The sequence below is a fragment of the Lynx canadensis genome, chromosome B4 (assembly GCF_007474595.2).
Source record: "Lynx canadensis isolate LIC74 chromosome B4, mLynCan4.pri.v2, whole genome shotgun sequence".
Lineage (NCBI taxonomy): Eukaryota > Metazoa > Chordata > Mammalia > Carnivora > Felidae > Lynx > Lynx canadensis.
The window spans coordinates 53,746,598-53,765,039 of NC_044309.1; the positions used below are offsets into that span (position 1 = coordinate 53,746,598).

At 36.0% G+C, this 18,442-nt stretch overlaps 2 protein-coding genes across 6 annotated transcripts in view; one reads left to right on the plus strand and one right to left on the minus strand.

The window, feature by feature from the left end:
* Positions 1-751: 751 nt before the first annotated feature.
* The window catches only part of LOC115518424 (pyridine nucleotide-disulfide oxidoreductase domain-containing protein 1), a 31,932-nt gene continuing 14,241 nt past the window's right edge, over positions 752-18,442 (plus strand). Inside the window, exons 1-5 of the mRNA XM_030321898.2 lie at positions 752-902; positions 5,250-5,330; positions 10,943-11,062; positions 13,467-13,595; positions 15,658-15,731. Of these exons, the coding sequence (XP_030177758.1) occupies positions 819-902; positions 5,250-5,330; positions 10,943-11,062; positions 13,467-13,595; positions 15,658-15,731 (488 nt within the window). The 5' untranslated portion in view covers positions 752-818. The remainder of the gene's footprint in view (positions 903-5,249; positions 5,331-10,942; positions 11,063-13,466; positions 13,596-15,657; positions 15,732-18,442) is intronic.
* The window catches only part of LOC115518422 (cationic amino acid transporter 3-like), a 91,973-nt gene continuing 84,862 nt past the window's right edge, over positions 11,332-18,442 (minus strand). For all 5 annotated transcript variants that reach the window (XR_004343864.1, XR_004343862.1, XR_004343865.1 and 2 more), the window contains exon 4: positions 11,332-11,742. The gene's annotated coding sequence lies outside the window, so the exon portion shown is untranslated. The remainder of the gene's footprint in view (positions 11,743-18,442) is intronic.

Genomic DNA, 18,442 nt, shown 5'->3' on the forward strand with positions numbered 1-18,442 from the left:
AAAAATATTTTTAAAAAACTTAGTCATTTCTCAAAACGAATACAACAAAAAAGGTATTAGCAATAAAATTACCTTGGGGATATTAAATTCCTTCACACATGCTATTTACTGGACACTTGGGAGGAATGTTCATTTATCTTGACAAAATGGTGAGCAACTCTCTATACTACTGAAAATTTTAGCTGAGGTCAAAATTGCAAATGGAAATAACTTCTCAGAACAATTCAGTAGTATTGCTTTGCTTTAATATATCATGAAGAATGTGCTTTCAAAATATCAAATCTTGGTTTGCCAGGCAGAAGGTAGGGAAGGATTATATTACTTATGATATATGAGTTTAAAATTGACTCAATGTCAAATTCCTCGAAGAACCAATAGTGAAAACTTCAGGGCAGTTTATTTATTCTGAGTGCCCGGTCCTGTGAGAACTCTGGTCTGTGTTTAGACAATTTGCCAAGCTTCTCTTGGCGACTCATCTTTTTACTTTAATTTTGTTAGATTTTTTCTTTTTTAAATTTATTATTATTATTATTATTATTTTGGTCTTCTCTTTATCATATCTATGTGTCAAAATTCTATTCAGGTGTGCTGACAGTAAAACGAAACCCTATCATCAAAGACACGGCTTTCTACCGCGGAAACGAGGCTCTAAGCGGATACGCGAGGACACTAAGTGTGAACTGCTGGGCACCCGTAGCTCAGAGTCTCAGGATCAGGCCCCGGCACCGGAAGTGGCCGCCCAGCTTGACTTCCGCTCCCAGGGTAAGAACCGTTGAGGCTCGCCCACCGGTTGCCAGAAAACCGCTAGGAGTCAGATCATGGAGGCAGCGCGCCCTCCGTCGACGGCGGGAAAGTTTGTGGTGGTTGGCGGTGGCATCGCGGGTGTCACCTGTGCTGAGCAGGTAGGCTGACGCGTCGACAGTTCCGCCTCTTCCCTGACCCCGCGGCGGTGGCACTCAAGGCACCGTCTCGCCCCCTTGTCCTTCCAGATCCCGCTTTAGCCGCTTCTTTCCCCCCGCCCCAGCACTCTTTGTTTTCAAATGTTAGAGACTGCGTGGCGGCCCCTCTACGAAGTTCTTGGTACCTCGCAAGCTTCGCCTTAGGCCTAGGGAAGAGGAGTGGGGAGCAAGTTGTTGGCAGGTGGGACCCCAAAGCTGACTGAACCAGACTGTGGTGCTAGTTATGCCAGAGCAGACAAGAGGGCTTAAACTGGTAAATAGTTGGTCAGAAAATTCAGCCTCCATTGCTCATTAGCTGATTGAATTCAGCTTTCAGGTAGATGCCAGGTCCTTAGTTCCTCGTAAATAATTGAAAAACCCTTACGTAGTTTCCTATACTTTGAACCCCCAAGATAGAAGAGATTTCATCTGTAGTAATGTTTTGTAAAACAACCAACAAGGGATTAAAAGCAGCTGGGGAATGCTTTTCTAATTATAGTGAATAATCAGAACACACACACACTCCAAAAAGAATTGTTTTGTTGATATAAAGTAAATGTAAGCAATCATTGAAGTCACAGAAGTAGTGCAGGAAATCCAAGAATTGTTTTCAAACTTCTAATCTTTAGGTGTGTATTTTCCATGTTTTCACCAAGTGAAACACCTGTTATCCAGGTACGGTACTAAGGGCTGAGTAATCACAAACAGAGCATGTACCTCCTTTCTAGGGACTCGCAATCTAGTGGAAGAGACATGTGAATGAACCATTTCATCAGTGTGTTTGCCAACCTAAGGGTGTCTGGCGAGTTGACAGGGCATGAATTAGGGGGTGGTGTCCTTTTGTCTCAGTATAGAAAATGAGTAAAAGTTGACCAGGTGGACAAGAAAAACTAGATGGTCCAAAGGGAGGCAAGGATATATAATCTCAGGTAGGAAAGCACTACTGAGAGCAGCAAAGCTTAAAGAACATGGTGCTTGGGGAGGTGACCAGAGATGAAGCTGGGAAGGCTGGGAGAGACCACATCATGAAGTATCTTATTAAGTCTTGCTAGTAACTAACAAGTGGGGCACCTGGGTGGCTCATTTAGTTGAATGTCCAACTCTTGATTTTAGCTCAGGTCATGATTTTACAGTTGTGGGATCGAGCCCCGTGGCAGGCTACATACTGAGCGAGGGGACTGCTTGGGATTCTCTCTCTCCCTCTGCCCCTCTCTCCTGCTTGTGCTCTCTTTCTAAAATAAAATTAAAAAAAAAAAAATTAGCCAGAACTTGCAAGAAGTGAGATGATTTTGAGCAGTGGAGTAATGTGATCAAATGAAATATTTTGAGAGTTGATTAGCTCCAGTATGTTTGGGGCAGGGGCAGCTGGTTAAAATGAGACTGGAAGGCCAACTGGAAGGTGAATTTAGTGGTGTAAAGAAATTTTGAAGCCAGGTATAGCAATGAAAACAAAGTGGGGAAATAAAAATATATAAAGAGAAGAAAGATGGAAAGAATGGTAATATCATCAGATATTATAGAAAGTTCAAGTAAGATGATATTTTAAAAAATTTAGTGAATTTTAAGGGTCTGGAGGTGAATTCAAGATGCTCCTTTTTTCTTTACTGAAGTATTGACATACAGTATTCATCAGGTGTACATCATAGTGATTGGCTATTTCTTTACATTATGAAATGATCATCTCAATAGGCATAGTTACCCCTTGTCACTACACAAAGTTATTACGGTGTTGACTATATTCCCTATGCTGTACATTACATCCCTATGACTTACTTATTTTATAACTGGAAATTTGTTCTTCTTAATCTCTTTAACCTATTTTTCCCTCTTCCCCCCAGCCCCAATCCCTTTCCACTCCATTAATAGTTTGTTTCCTGTATCTATGAGTCTGTTTTGTTTGCATTGTTTTTTCGTTTTCCACAAATAGGTGAAATCATATAATATTTGTCTTTCTTTGACTTACTTCACTTAACATAATACCCGCTGGGTCCATTCATGTTGTCAAAAATGGCAAAATTTCATTTATAGCTGAATAGTATTTCATGGAATATATTTATACCACCTCTTTATCCATTCATCAGTAGACACTTAGGTTGCTTCCATATCTTAGCTATTGTAAATAATGCTGTAGTGAACATAGGAATGCATGTATCTCTTTGAGCTGTGTTTTGGTTCTCTTCCCATACATACCTAGAAGTAGAATTGCTGGATCATATGGTAGTTCTATTGTTAATTTTTTGAGGAACCTCCATACTGTTTTCCATGGTGGCTGCACCAATTTACATTCTGAAAAACAGTGTACAATGGTTCCCTTTTCCCCACATCCTCACCAACACTTGTTATTTCTTGTCTTTTTCATAATAGCCTATCTGACAGGGGTGAGGTGACATTTCATTGCAGTTTTGATTTGCATGAGTGATACTGAACATGTTTTGTTGTATCTAATGGCCATCTGTCTTCTTTGGAAAAATGTCTATCCAAGTTTTGCCCATTTACAAATTTTTTTTAATAGTAAGTTGTGTAAGTTTTTAATATATTTTGGATATTAACCCCTATTGGATGTATGATTTGTAAGTCTCCTCTCCCATTCAGTAGGTTGTCTTTCTGTCTTGTTGATGGTTTCCTTCTCTTTCCAAAAGCTTTTTAGTTTGACGTAATTTCTTTTGTTTGTTTTAGCTTTGTTTAACCTTGCCTGAGGAAAATGGCTCAAAAAATATTGCTAAGATTGGTGTTCAAGAGCTTACTGCTTATGTTTTCTTCTAGGAGTTTTATGGTTTCGAGTCTTATATTCAAGTCTTTAATCCATTTTGACTTTATTTTTGTATGAAACAGTGGTCATGTTTCATTCTTTGGCATGTAAGCTGTCCCATTTTCCCAACATCATTTATGAAGAAACTTCCCCCACTCCCGCTGTATATTCTTGCCCCCTTTGTCATAGATTAATTGACCATCTATGTGTGGATTTATATCTGGGCTCTGTGTTCCATACCATTAATCTTTGTGTCTGTTTTTGTGCCAGTACCATACTGTTTTGATTACTACAGCCTTGTAGTGTGGTTTGAAATCAGGAAGCATAATACTTCCAGCCTTGTTCTTCTTTCTCCTTTGGCTGTTTGGGGTCTTTTGCAGTTTCATCCAAATTCTAGGATTCTTTGTTCCAGTTCTGTGAAAAATGCCATTGCTATTTTGGTGGGCATTGCATTGAATCTGTAGATTGCTTTGGGTAGTATGGACATTTTAACAATATTAAGTCTTCCAATCCATGAGCGTGATCTTTCCATTTATTTACGTCTTACTCAATTTCTTTCATCGGTGGCTTATAGTTTTCAGAGTACAGGTCTTTCACTTCTTTGGTTTAATTTATTCCTAGGTATTTTATTCTTTTTGATGTGGTTATAAATGAGATTGTTTTCTTAATTTCTCTCTCAGATAGATTGTTACTAGTAAACAGAAACTTGACATACGTTTTCTGTATGTCAATTTTGTATCCTGTGGTTTTACTGGATTCATTTTTTCATTCTAATATTATTTTTGGTTATTTATTTATTTATTTTTGTTTGTTTTTTTGATTGAACATGCTCAGTTTTAACAGTATAGTAGGGAAAGAAATAGAAATTGATGGAGAAATAGAATTGGTTGAGGAACCAGAGTATGATTTAAGAAAATTCTTTCAAGAAGTTTAAAGTGAAAGAGAGATTGTAGCCAGAGGAGAATGATGGAAAAAAATAGCAAGTTAAGCCTCTAAATACTGTTGAAGCTACTACTAAAATGGTTTTGTTTTTCCAGAGTATACACTGGTTGGGCATTTGGAAGAGGCAGAATAGGAGTACCAAAACACTTGGGAAAAGTCAGGCTAAGATTCTGAATATTTATGAGTAAGGATTTACTGTAATTTCATGCCACTGAAGGGAAATGAAAATACTATTTTAAAAGAAAAAAAGTTGGTTTAACTGTTAATTAGGAAGATATTATTTTTCTCATTCTCTGAAGGACAACTTTACATTGGTATGCAAGATAGTAAGGGATAATATCATTTTTCTTATTCAGGAGGTTTTTGTTAGTGTTTATCATAAACGTGTTATACATTTTATCAGTATCAGAGTTGAACGTTAGTCACTACTACCCCATAAATAGGAACAAGACACAGAATAATGGAGACCTTTGGATGAGGAAAAGTGACTTTTTAGTTTTCTAGGTTAATAATAACATTATTAAAATTGCATTATCCCTATCTCACCCCCATGTCACATATGTTAATACCTAAAGTTACTTATGAAATTTTTTCTCCCAATTTTTTTTTCTTTAAATAAGTTGGCTATTCACTTTCCATCAGAAGATATTCTCCTGGTAACAGCTTCTCCTGTTATTAAAGCAGTTACAAATTTCAAGCAGGTAAGAATCCTTTATATAACTTTCTTAGTCATATATATTTTTGTAATTTCAGTAACTTGCCCAGCAGTTAGTGTAATTATAGTTTTTAAATGTTTAAAATGATAAATGTTCTTTTGATGGTCATTTTAAAACCAAAGCCCAAAGTTTAGAATTATATTAAATACCAGGGCACCTGGGTGGCTCAGTTGGTTAAGGGTCTGACTCTGAATTTTGGCTCAGGTCATGATCTCACAGTTGGTGAGTTCGAGCCCCAAATTGGGTTTGCACTGGCAGGAGCCTGCTTATGTTTCTCTCTCTCCCTCTCTCTCTGCCCCTCTCCTGCTCTTGCTCTCCAAATAAATAAATAAATAAATAAATAAATGTATTATATTAAATACCAAAAGCACCCAACTGATGTTGAATTCCTAGTCTTGTTTTTCCTATCTTTTCCTCCCACTCAGTGTTACTTTTCAGAAATTTTTAAATAAAGTTCTTTTGAGGAAAAATGCTTTGCAAATGTAAATATGAATACCAATACATATATGTAATTATTATAAGTAGTTGTGTGTGTATAAATTGTGTGTTTGCATATCAGAAGAGTACTTCTCAGCTAAGTTTACACTTGTGGGTAATTAATGTTTCAGATGTGTAATAAGCATCTCAGAACACTTTGTAGTTACATGAATTTATATTACACACATTATAGCATTACATTAGGAGTCTAAGATCATTTGGGTCTTAGTGTTATAGAAAAGTGATCTATAAACATTTTTGATCTGATACCTCACCTGTTAAAAAGTTTTGGCTAGGGGCGCCTGGGTGGCGCAGTCGGTTGGGCGTCCGACTTCAGCCAGGTCACGATCTCGCGGTCCGTGAGTTCGAGCCCCGCGTCAGGCTCTGGGCTGATGGCTCAGAGCCTGGAGCCTGTTTCCGATTCTGTGTCTCCCTCTCTCTCTGCCCCTCCCCCGTTCATGCTCTGTCTCTCTCTGTCCCAAAAATAAATAAACGTTGAAAAAAAAAAATTAAAAAAAAAAAAAAAGTTTTGGCTGATCTTGTAATATATGTATATTTATATATTTATAAATTATGTATATACTATAGTGCTCTAATTATGAATGTTATAATGGCTATGCAAAAAAATTAAGTAAATCATACTTTACTGAAGTATTTCTTCTCATACTTCAGTGAAGAATACTACTATAGTCTTTAATACAAGTTTTCTTTTAGATCCTGATAATAAAATAAAACTTTCTCATGTTGTAAACCCCTAAGACCAAGGGTAATTTAGTGTGATATGTTTTTCCTTTATAACCTTCTTAGAGATATGTAAGATATCTTACTACTGAGGTATGGCCAAAGGACTTAAGGGATTGGGAGAACTAGAGAACAAATTGTGGCTATTAATCTCTAATGGGAAAAAAAAATCAATTATAGGCTAGGAGCACATACATAAGAGAAAGATGTTTGGCTGTGTCTTATAAGTGTTTTTCTGGAAGACTTAATTCAGTGTGACTATTCCAGAGTTATAAGACTTGACTTAAATTTTTGCTGATTTTGTAAATTTTGTATAGTAGAAGAAAAACAGTTTTGGATTCTAGGCCTACCTGTTATTTACTGGCTGTGTAGCCTTGGCAAATCTCTGTATCTAAGTTGTTTCACTTCTAATATTAGGATAGTATCTTCCTTGTTTACTTGAAGGAGGTTGGGAGTTTAAGATATACTAATACATGTGAAAATGAATTGGAATAACATTATGCAAATGTCAGTTATTCTTAATATTCAGAAGTAGGAAATTGCATCCTTTTTATCATTTATTGAACATCTATATTATGTATGAGCCAGTGTGCTAAGCACCCAGAAGACAGATTGAAAGTATAGAACATACACCAAAAAGTCACTAATGGTCATCTCTGAAGTTGGGGAATGGCAGTCGTGGTGGGGTAGTGTGAGATTTAGGGAAGAGTAAAAGGGACACTTTATTTTATATTAGGTATTGTTTGTTTAATGTTAAAGAAAATGTTTTCATGGCATGTGTAATTTCTAAAGGAGAAAAAAGATTAATAATAACATGTTATTTATGGAGTACTTGCTATGTACCAAACACTCTTCTAAATGTTTTAAATACATTAACTTATTTAATCCTTAAAGTAATCCTATGAAGTGGGTTCTTATATTATCCCCACTTACAGATGAGGTAAATGAGTCAGTGAGGCTGGGTAAATCTCCAAGGTGTGTATAGATAGGTTTTAAATTCAGGTTGGCTCTGTAACCCTCATGGTTAATGAGTAGCACTTTCTCAGAATGGTAACAAATCTGCAAGACAAAGTTATCATTATAATGTGGTAATTATCCTTATAGTGGCAAAAAAAAAAATTGCGGTTGTATTGCAATATATACGTATTTATTTTTATAAATATATTGTGAATGAGTGTCAGAGCCTGCCTTTGAGATCAAGAAAGGCTTTACATAGGAGAGTGGATTGAAACTGAGACTGAAAGAATAAGTAGGTCTTGACATGTTTGCAAGAGGTTGAATGGAAGCAGGCATGTGCCAAGGTGATGAAAGTATATGATTATATAATATGTTGTAACGGGTATCAGTTCAGTTCTGCTGGAATGTAAATTCAGTGCTGAACCAATAGTCAGAGGGCAGACCATGGTGGGCTTGTATGCTATGATGTGGAATTGTATTTTATCCAAAATTTAGATGATGCCAAACTTTTGGAGCATTTTCAGCAGGTGAGAACACTGAATTGGAGATATAACAGGTTGGTATTCATCATTGTCTCAGTACCAGCTCAGCCATAGGTATTGGCTGCAATTTCCCAGGGAGAAGAGCCCAATAATAGTGTTCTATGGAACACCGACATTTAAAGGAAGATCAGAGAGAAAGGAAGTCCTGAAAATGAGCACCCTATTAATCTTAGAGAGGAAAACTATGAGAGAAGAAGAGTTTGTTTTCCTGAAGCCAAAGATGGCAAAAGTTTAATTAAGAGGAGTGGTCAGTGGTGTCAGATCCAAAGATAGCAGGTAAGATAATGACTCAAAAGTGCCTTTATCTAGTAAATTATTGGTGACTTTGAGACAGTTTACACCATTTTCAGAAATTAGTGGGGGGTAACTCTAAAATGACAGTAACGATAAACTTTTCTCTTTTGAAATTTAGCTGCAAAAGGAGAAAAGATAGGGTGGCAGCAAATAGAGAACGTGAAGACTAGCATTAAGTTGAGTTTTATTCTTTTTTTTTTTTCCTTTTACTGTTGATTTATTCTTAGAGCGAGCGAGCACATGAGCAGGGGAGGGGCAGAGAGAGGGAGACACAGAATCTGAAGCAGGCTCCAGGCTCTGACCTGTCAGCACAGAGCTCGACGTGGGGCTCGAACTCATGAACCACAAGATCATGACCTGCGCCAAAGTCACTTGCTTAACCAACTGAGCCACCCAGGTGCCCCGAGTTTTATTCGTTTAAGGTGGAAGACACTTTAGCGTGTTTACCTATTGAGATTTAGAAACCAGTAGGAAAGGCTGAAGATGAAGGAAAGCAAGGAGTACATAATAAGGAAGGAGTCCTGAGGAGGTGAGAGATGATGGCATATAGAGCACAGATTACTGGATTCGCCTTGAAAAGGTAGAAATGGGTCATGGAAGGTGGACTGTAGTACGGAAATGTATAGATGGTGGGAAAGAAGTCATAAGAGTTCTTAGTAGTCTCTTTGAGCCAAGAAGTAAAGTGATTTGCTGGGAGTGCTGAGGATGGAATGTGTTTGGGAAGCATTAGAATGGTGAACGTTTAGAAAAATCACCAAGGGTTGGAAGATGTTACTTCGATGTTACTCTTGTCACTACATTGACACATAAACACTGATGGTTTAAAAAAGCCTTGGTGGCTAAACTGAACTAGTGGTCTTGTATTCTTCACTTCCAGGCACTCAGTAAAATAAATTAAAGCTAGTAAACAATGGTAATTTTATTAAATCCTGACTCTTCAGTGCACGTCTTTTTAATGTTCTGTGTGATGAGATGGGATGTATGCATAAAGCACTTGTTCCACATATGGGGCTAGGAGGGAAAAGCAGTTGTGCAGTTGCTGAGTTGCAAGAGGAATTAATTACCCTTTTTGTGGAATACCAATTTTACTTGAAAGAACAACTGACAAACTAATTTCATATTTGGAAAATGAGTGAAAACAAGTGACAGTATTTGTTGCCAGGATAACAAAATTAGAGCTTTTAGGCCAATATAAGAATTTTGGAAAACTCCTATTCTTCACTGTGAGGCTCACGGTACTTAAAGACTTTTCTGATGAGATTGTTGGTGACAATAATGAATGTGGTTTTTGATACTGTATTGAGTTGAAATTAACATGTGGAAGATCTCCATAACTTTGTGAACCACTATTGTCCAGATGACAAATGTGATGTTACACGATCCAAAGTGCAGGATGGACCAATAGATTTCACAGTAGTAGGGTATGAAAAATTCTTTGATAACGGTTTCAAATTCTACACTGCAACTACTCTTTAAGAAACCACACTTGTTGAGTTTTAGTATAACATCAAAGAAGAATATACAATTCTCTAAAAAGGCTGCACATCTCTGTCAGCCTGAACTGTCTTCATAAATTTTAACCAAATTAACATACTGCAGTAGTTTGAATGCAGATGCAGAGTATGGAAGCAGTTTGAATGCAAAAGCAGATCTATTAAGACCGGATATTAAAGACATTTGTAAAAATGCAAAACTGCCATTCTTCTCACTTAATTTGTTTTGGAAAAAAAAGTTACTCTTATTAAAAGGACATTATATCTGTTTAACATGTATTGGATCTATTCTTAAGTGAATTAAGAAATGTTTTAAATTTTTCAGTTTTCATTTCTAGTAGTTGCAAATATCACTGAGTTTAACTTACACAGACTAAAGTTCTTTGGAGTCCTCAGTCCATTGTAAGAATATAAAGGGAGAGTCTTGAGACTGAAACGTTTGAGAACTGGTAGGGCCATGTAGTAGGTCTTACAAGTAGTACTGAAGGGGTAGCTGAGGTCAAATACTAGTCTGCAAGGTGTGGTCCTTCCACTGCATACTGGGTATAGGACTGGAGAAAGCAGGTTGTTCAATCTGGGGTTGTGAGTTTTCAGGGTAATTAATGGTTAAAGACAAGAGAGCAAGGAAGTATAAGTGGGCAAAACACGAAATGATCTACAATGGAGTCTTGGCTGCATAGGAAGAAAAGTGAATCCAAGAGGATGCTGATGGTTTTGGACAACAGGAAAGAGTCCAAAGACTAGATCACAATAAAGTTAGTAAGTAGAGAAAACTATAAGGATACAGAAACAGACAAGCTGTGCAATTAAAATATGCAGAAGTAAGTAGAGTTAGCCCTCATTTTCCAGGCTAGGAAACTAAGGTGCAGTTACTTGGCTGACTTGCCCCAGTGGTAGGATTGTCATTTGAGTTCAAGTCTTAAAATGCGAGTTAGCCCTTTTTTCACTGTATACAGTACAGTTGGCCGACGTTCTTGTTTTATGAACATTAAGTAGTATATAAAAAGAAATGAAAATATTTTCATTATTTAAAATTCTTAAAAGGAAATATTTTTTTGAAAATTTACATTTTCACCTTTTTGATTTAATACAGGTTTCTAAAGTGTTGGAGGAATTTGATGTTGAAGAGCAACCGAATACCATGTTAGAAAATCGCTTTCCCAACATTAAGGTTATAGAATCCGGAGTAAAGCAACTGAAGAGTAAAGAACATGTAAGAAGTTTTGTTTTTTTTTTTTTAATTTTGTTAAATGTTTGTTTATTTTTGAGAGAGAGAGGCAGAGCACAAGCAGGGGAGGGGCGGAGAGAGTTTGGGTGAATTAAGAGTTCTTAATTAAGGACATTGTAGGAAAACGAGGTTGTTTGTTCAGAAACCCAAAGAAAAGCAGCACGTGGAAGAATAACATCGTCAGAGGTACTGTGGTGGAGATAAAGAGAGGAGATTGGCAGACTAGGGCAAACAAATAGGACTGTGAAGAGCTGTTTACATCATGCCAAGATGATTTATTTTACAGTCAGTGGAGAAATAAAGTGGAGACAGGGATGGTGATATATTCTTTTAGGAAGACAGATCTGATACCAATGTTGAGGATGAAATGGGGTGGAGTGAGTGATAGTGTCCAGCAACCAAACCAGAAGGTGGTTGCAATAGTCCAAACTGATAGAAGGCCTGAACGAAGACAAGAACTGTGTATTTGGAAAGAATGGCGCAGATATGAGTGAGATTTCTCCTGTAAACTTAGCAGGACTCAGTAACCCATTGGATGTGGGAATGAATAAGGCAGTCGAAGGAAACGTGTTGTCAGATGATTAACAATATCCTCAGGTGAGCTTTAGGCAAGATGAGAAGTAGGGTTTCTAGTTGTTTCTCTACAGCAGCTCTGATTTTTCACCCTTATGGAGAAAACACATACATAATACATTGAAACAAATAATTTGACAGTAAAAAAATAAGAAAAAGGACTAAATTTTATGAGAAAAAAAATAAAAAATCTGAATCCCAAAACTGGAATAAATTTCTAACATTTACAGTAGTACATATCCTATATAACATCCATGTCCGTTAATTTGTAAATTGAGGTGGGCTCAAATGTAGACTAATAAATTGTGAGGGAATTTATATTAGGGCATTTGAATAAATCCGAATGCCACCCATTACCATTTGAAGTGTCCTGTATGAGCTCATGTCTGTATTCTCTTATTTGTCCTTTATATTCTTTGATGAATTAGAGATTGTGTGTTTTATCTTCATGTCTACTTCCAAAAATTTAGCAGTAGCCAATGAAAGGAGTTTTTGTGTTTGTTTTTACAACATAAAATGTAAATTATTTTTTAAATTTTGTCAGTGTCTGTTAATTACTGTTTGTCAGATAAAATTCCCACCACATTACATTATCTTCAGAAAGAACTGCATAGAATTTCTGTATACATTATACTGTGTTGAATTATCAGTTTTATGTATTTGTTATGCAGCTGAAGAGTTACAGTGGGTAACAAATGGCTCAGTGGGTATCAAGTGCTATCTTATGATTTGCTATGTTTTATAAGTCAAACACGTGTCACAGTGTTAATCTCTAAACCATTCCAACAAAGTCTTGTGTTATAGTCACATGTGTGTGTATATATACATACACATACATATATGCTTATTAAAAGCTCCTACTTATGTGCAGATTTCCATTTGATTTTAAAGAATAAAAACAATGGATCACAAATACATATTTTTAGACTCAATAATATTATTAAAAATTAATATAAGACTTTAAAAGCTAGTACATGTTAGGATTTAAGGTTAATATGTTTTTCACTTAATATGAAAATATCCCCAAAGAACATTTGTTTGTGGTTAGGTGATTATTATTTGTACTTAAGAAGAATGCATGCACGTGCAAACTGGGGAGGTAGAGTGGGGGAGAGAGAGATTGAGACATTGAGATTCTTAGAATCTATGCTCAGCACAGAACCTGACACGGGGCTTGATCCCATGACACAGGAATCATGAATGACCCTGAGCCAAAATCAAGAGTCAGGTACTTAACAGACTGAGCCACCCAAGCTTCCCAAACACTTTTAATATTTTTAGATTAAGAAGACATAATGTAACCTTTTTTACTGCACTGTACTCCTCTGTACCCATAACAAATATTAAGGTATGATGCCATTAGAATTATTAGATCTTCCTACAGTAACTTCCATTGAGATCAGAAATATTAAGGCCTACCTCAGGTATAATATGATCAGAATGCTTGATTTAAAAATTTCTGAATGTTTAGTTTTTAACCTGAGGTCAACATACCTCCCTGAATATAATAAGATTCCCTAAGTTTTAGGCAAAATCTGGTGTGAATGTATGTTTTTTTTCCAGGGAAGAAAGACTGTTTTGCCCTAGATTCTCAAAATGGTTCATGGCCCTAAAATGATGGTGAATCACTGGGTTGGAGAATGCATTCTCATGTTTACTCTGATTTGCAATTGCTGTGACAACATATTGAGTGCCACCAAGAGGCAACCTTAATGTATTTTTTTGCTTTTGTCTTACTGAATTTTGTATTTAAAATGAAACTGTACCCATGTATAAATATGTTTCTCCTCTCCCCTTCCTTGCCCTGTTTTTACAGTGCATTTTAACAGGGGATGGCAGTCAGCATGTATATAAGAAACTCTGTCTGTGTGCTGGAGCTAAGCCAAAGTTGATATGTGAAGGAAATCCTTATGTATTAGGAATCCGTGATACAGACAGTGCTCAGGTAACATTCTGAGATGGGGCCACGGGAAAGGAACATGAATATTTCATAGACTTCCTTTATTTGAATCAAAGTATTCCACTTACAGTGTTAATTCTTAAATTACAGAAGAGGTTTGTTTTGTGATCCATAAACCAGAAAATAGTTATAATGTTTTATTATTGCCAATTTCAGTTTGGTTGTAGCTGATAATTTTTCCTGTTTTTAGTCCCATGCTGATGTTCTGTGTTCTTTCCATTGTGCACTATCCCAGATATAATGACTAAGCTGAAGGTTATAACTTAACTTATACACACATTCATTACTGTATTTTGATTGGGAATAGTGATTTGTAGCCTAAATAATGTAGCAATCTTTTTCCACAAAGGTAAGGCATATCCCAAACTTACTGTACTCCTTAGCAAAGAAATTAATATTCAGATCTTTGTGGTCCAGAATCATGACAGAATCCCAGAACTAAAAAATTCATTTGGTTTATTGTTCTGCTCAAGAACCATAGTAAACTATCCCAATAAGGTGAAAACTGTGTGGAACCTTCTACAACTTCTTCTGATAATTTATTTCAGGGCTTCAGGGTTTATTGACCCTTCTTGCCAAGAAGCTCTTCCTGGTTTCCAGTCATAATACTTTGTCTTACCTGTAGCTTATTGTTGTAGTTCTGTCCCTAAGGTGATAATTTTATGTATACTAATAATATTTTATATTCTTGAAATTGATGTTTTCTTTCAATCTTTCTTAATTTAAAACTTTTTTAAAGCTTATTATTTTGAGAGAGAGAGAGAGTGTGTGCGTGAGCAGATGAGTGGCAGGGAGAGAAGGAAAGAAAATCCCAAGTAGGCTCTGTGCTGTCAGTGCAGAGCCCAACATGGGGCTCGATCCTACAAACCATGAGCATAGCTGTGTTCCAGCAAGGCTGCCTACATACAGGAATTCACTGACTGCTTATGATAATACTGTGTGACAGTATTACTCCCAATTTACAAATAGCAAACTCTAATAGATTAATTATTTGCCTATACTTAAATGGCTGTTATCAGAAGTACAATATAAACTTACGCCATTCATCTCCACATCCAGTGCTTTTAACAGATCTTTCTTATTTACTGTCCTCAGAGAAAGGCTGACTGAAATTAACTTAATGTTTTTTTTTTTTTCTGGTAGAATTTTAAGCCAGTCAGTTTCAGTGATTATTTATTGAATATTACAGTAAGTTTTTGGGTGAATTTAATAGAAATGGTAACTTGACATGGTAGAAAGAGGAAATTTAGCTATTGAGATGTCATCCTGATCCAGTGGGACTATTGTGTACTTTCAAAAGTGCCATAAAAATGACCATGGCTTCCCTAAGCTCATTGTGATAATTTTTTTTAGGGGGCAGAAGAGGGGGGTAGAGCCATCAATTAATTGTCTTATGATAAGAAAGTAGCATTTTTTTTTTTAATTTAGACATTATCGTGCCTGCTCTTAACAGCTTTATTTACATTATCCTAATGCTTACAGAGACGTAATGAAATACAGTCACTTCTTGTTTCCATTTATATTGAAGAAGCTGAGGCACAGAAGGGTTAAGCAACTTGGCCAAGTTACTAACTGGGGGAAGTTAGTAACTCCAGGGACTCTTAACCACCAAGCTGTTGTGCTTCTCATTCCTGTAAGTTTCAGTGTTGAGTGAGTCCAGGGAAGTGCCAACTGACAGACTAGAAGAAAAGGAATAACCCTGTATGTATACAGATCAGTGTCATGTTAGTAAGTTGGTTTGATCAAGTAGTTAGGAATGTGATGAACTAGAGCTAGTGCCTCTTGCTGCAATTCTGAAGTACTCTAGATGTAATGACGTAAAAAGTCAAATCCTAAGAGGCATTGCTATAAAGGCAGTTTGTGTGACAGATAGAGGAAAACATTTGTAATATTGGGAGGGTGTGTCCTGGCAGAGTGTGAAAGTGAGATTTTTGTTCCTTTGTAAATCAGGTAAAATTCGTACAATTTTAAGAACATTATCAGTGAAGCCTTTCTTCAAGTATTGCCCACTATTACAAAACACTATCTCATTTTCTTTTTAATATAGGAATTTCAGAAACAGCTTACTAAAGCCAAAAGAATAATGATCATAGGGAATGGTGGCATTGCACTTGAACTAGTGTAAGTATATATTTTTAAATATCATTTAAATACTACTCTATGACTCATAATTGTTGGCAGATTAGAAAACATCCTGTTCTGAAATTCAAAGATAAATAGAACTGTTCTTCATAGATTTTCAAGTAGAAAAAAATCCATTTTATATTTTTAGCTTCATGGAATTCATAGTTGTAGAAATGTCATTGTAAAACATGAGTTTAGGGAAGGTTTTAGGTCGCAAGGGGTCACAGGTGACTGGACAGATGTGATCCATACATGTGTTTGGTAGGCATGTACTATATTGAAAAACAATTTAAATGTGCACACCTTTAGAGATTTCTAGTCACAGTATCTACCCGTTTTATTGTTTACACCCATCCTGCTTCATTCATTTATAATGCTACCTGTTGGGCCCATGAAACCCACGGTGTGTTTGACTCCCTATTTCAAGATGTGGTAATCCCAGCTCTTGTTTTTTTGGAAGTTGAAAAATGTGAACCCATCAATTTATGTGAAATACTATCTTAAAATGATATTTCAAGTTTAAAGAACACTGAGGAATAAATATCCTGCTATGGTCTACAGAGCATTCATTTTCTTTATGATTTTATCTTCCATTGGATGGCTGAGATGGAATAGTCTGGACATTTTTAGGGCAGAAAGTTGAGTCCAACTACAAAGAGGACAAATTTGAATCAAAGTAATGAATTTGCCAAAGCCTTGTCCATTCCTATTCGCAGACTAGGTTTTTGCTCTTCTTTTTGACAGGATAGTGATTCCCAGTGGAAGCTTCTAAGAGTTCCTAGATTGCCTGAGTACTAGAGATGGCAATCATTCTTGTAATTATGAAATTTATGGCACTGTATAGGGAACAGAGAAAAAACTGGAGATTCAAAATCAAACAGGTCTAAGAAGGAGGCACATGACAAATTTTCTCCATCAGCTATCACCAAAAGTGTAACTGAATACTGTTATTATTTACACTGGAAAATTTTCTTGCATTCAGAAATGCTCAGTCTTAAAACATGTAATCCTATTCCTCATTTTCTTGAGGTTGGAGATATAAGACTATATAATCGGACAAAGCTTATAATTTTATATTGAATAAACTCTGATAGTTTAAGAAAGGCTGCATATAATGCGATTGTCTCAGCTTAGGTCCACTGAATGATCAGGTGTTTATCATCTCATGGTGAAAAATGCCATATACAAACCCTTTTTGCTCTTTAATAGCCCTTGTGTTCCCTTGAGGCTAATGCTGATTTTCTTCAGTGTACTTCTATTTCAATTACTACCTCTGTTTTCTTCTTTACTAGTGTAGGTTAATCTTTTCTTTTCAGACATTTTTTTAATGATTTCAAAAAACCATAATACTTCACTGTTTATTTTTTAAAAGTGGTTTTAAAAATGAAAGTATTTCTACTATATATGTGATACTACCTCCATGGTAATGTATCTCGCTGAGGGCATGGTTCATAGTCTAAGGGCATCTTGTGAGGTAGGACGTGTATAGATGTTACTCGCGGTTACTTATAATTGTGGGTGGCCTAGTCAAGCATTAGTATTTTAAACTATATTGATACTGTGTTATACTATTATATTACTTTAAAATTTTAAAAAAATGGTAGAGGACTTTCTTAATAAAAACTAAGGAAAGTGTTTCATAATAACTATGTGTCTATATGTAAATTAAAATATGAAATTTATTACGGAATGTGTATTCTACTTTCTGCTCATCAGCAATCCTATGTGATCTGAGCAACATAGAATATTCACCAAATAATCTGAAATTTAGTAACTAAATATTTTTTTCTGCGGTAAGGGAGCAATTGTCACAAAGCATGTCAGGTGACCTGAAATCAGATGTACTAAACCTTTTTTTCTATCATTTATTTATTGATCAGTTTGAATCATTTATTTATTGAGAAGTTAATGTGTTACATTATAGCAGTCTGTGAAATAAACATGGCAGTACTTTGTACCACAAGTAAATGTTAAAAGTTCTTAACACATAATACTCTTATTACCTCTATAGGTTCTGATAAAGTCCTAGTATAATTAGGATGACCATATATCCTGTTTATCGTGGATGGTCTCAGTTCATCAATTGTACCAAAACAAGTAATAATAGCAGAAAAATATAATGGACTTCAGGGACTTAGTGAAATGAATACTAAGCAAACCACATTCTCTGTGACTAAACGTAGAGATAAAACAGCAGATCCCCAGGAGCTCCGGCTGTCTCATTAGTGGTGATGGCCTGTACACACCATGGCCATTCTGCTCTTTCTTGATTTTTCTGTGAACCGGATCTTTCTTCGGCTGAATGGCTTAGAAATTATTGAGGTGAAGGGAAGGGATTGCAGGGTAATGGTTCCTTTATAACAAAGTTAAAATTGTAGTTAATAACTCTGATTCTCTCCTTTGAGTACACAAAATATTTGTTACCAAAGAGTATGCTATTGTCAATACTGTAACCATATACCATGGATCCATTCATCCATTATTGATTACACTATAACCACATCAACAAAGCACTGCTCACTCCTGGGAACCGTGGGGAACATTCGTATAGTAACTGTTGGAGAAATTGAACCCTTAGAAGTAATGCTCATTGTAATGAAATTTTATTTGATACTCAGTTACACATGCTTGTCATTTTTATGTTCTTTCAAATAAACTGGATAAATTTATTGTTTATTCTACTTTAGCTCTTATTATCCTGAAAGAGT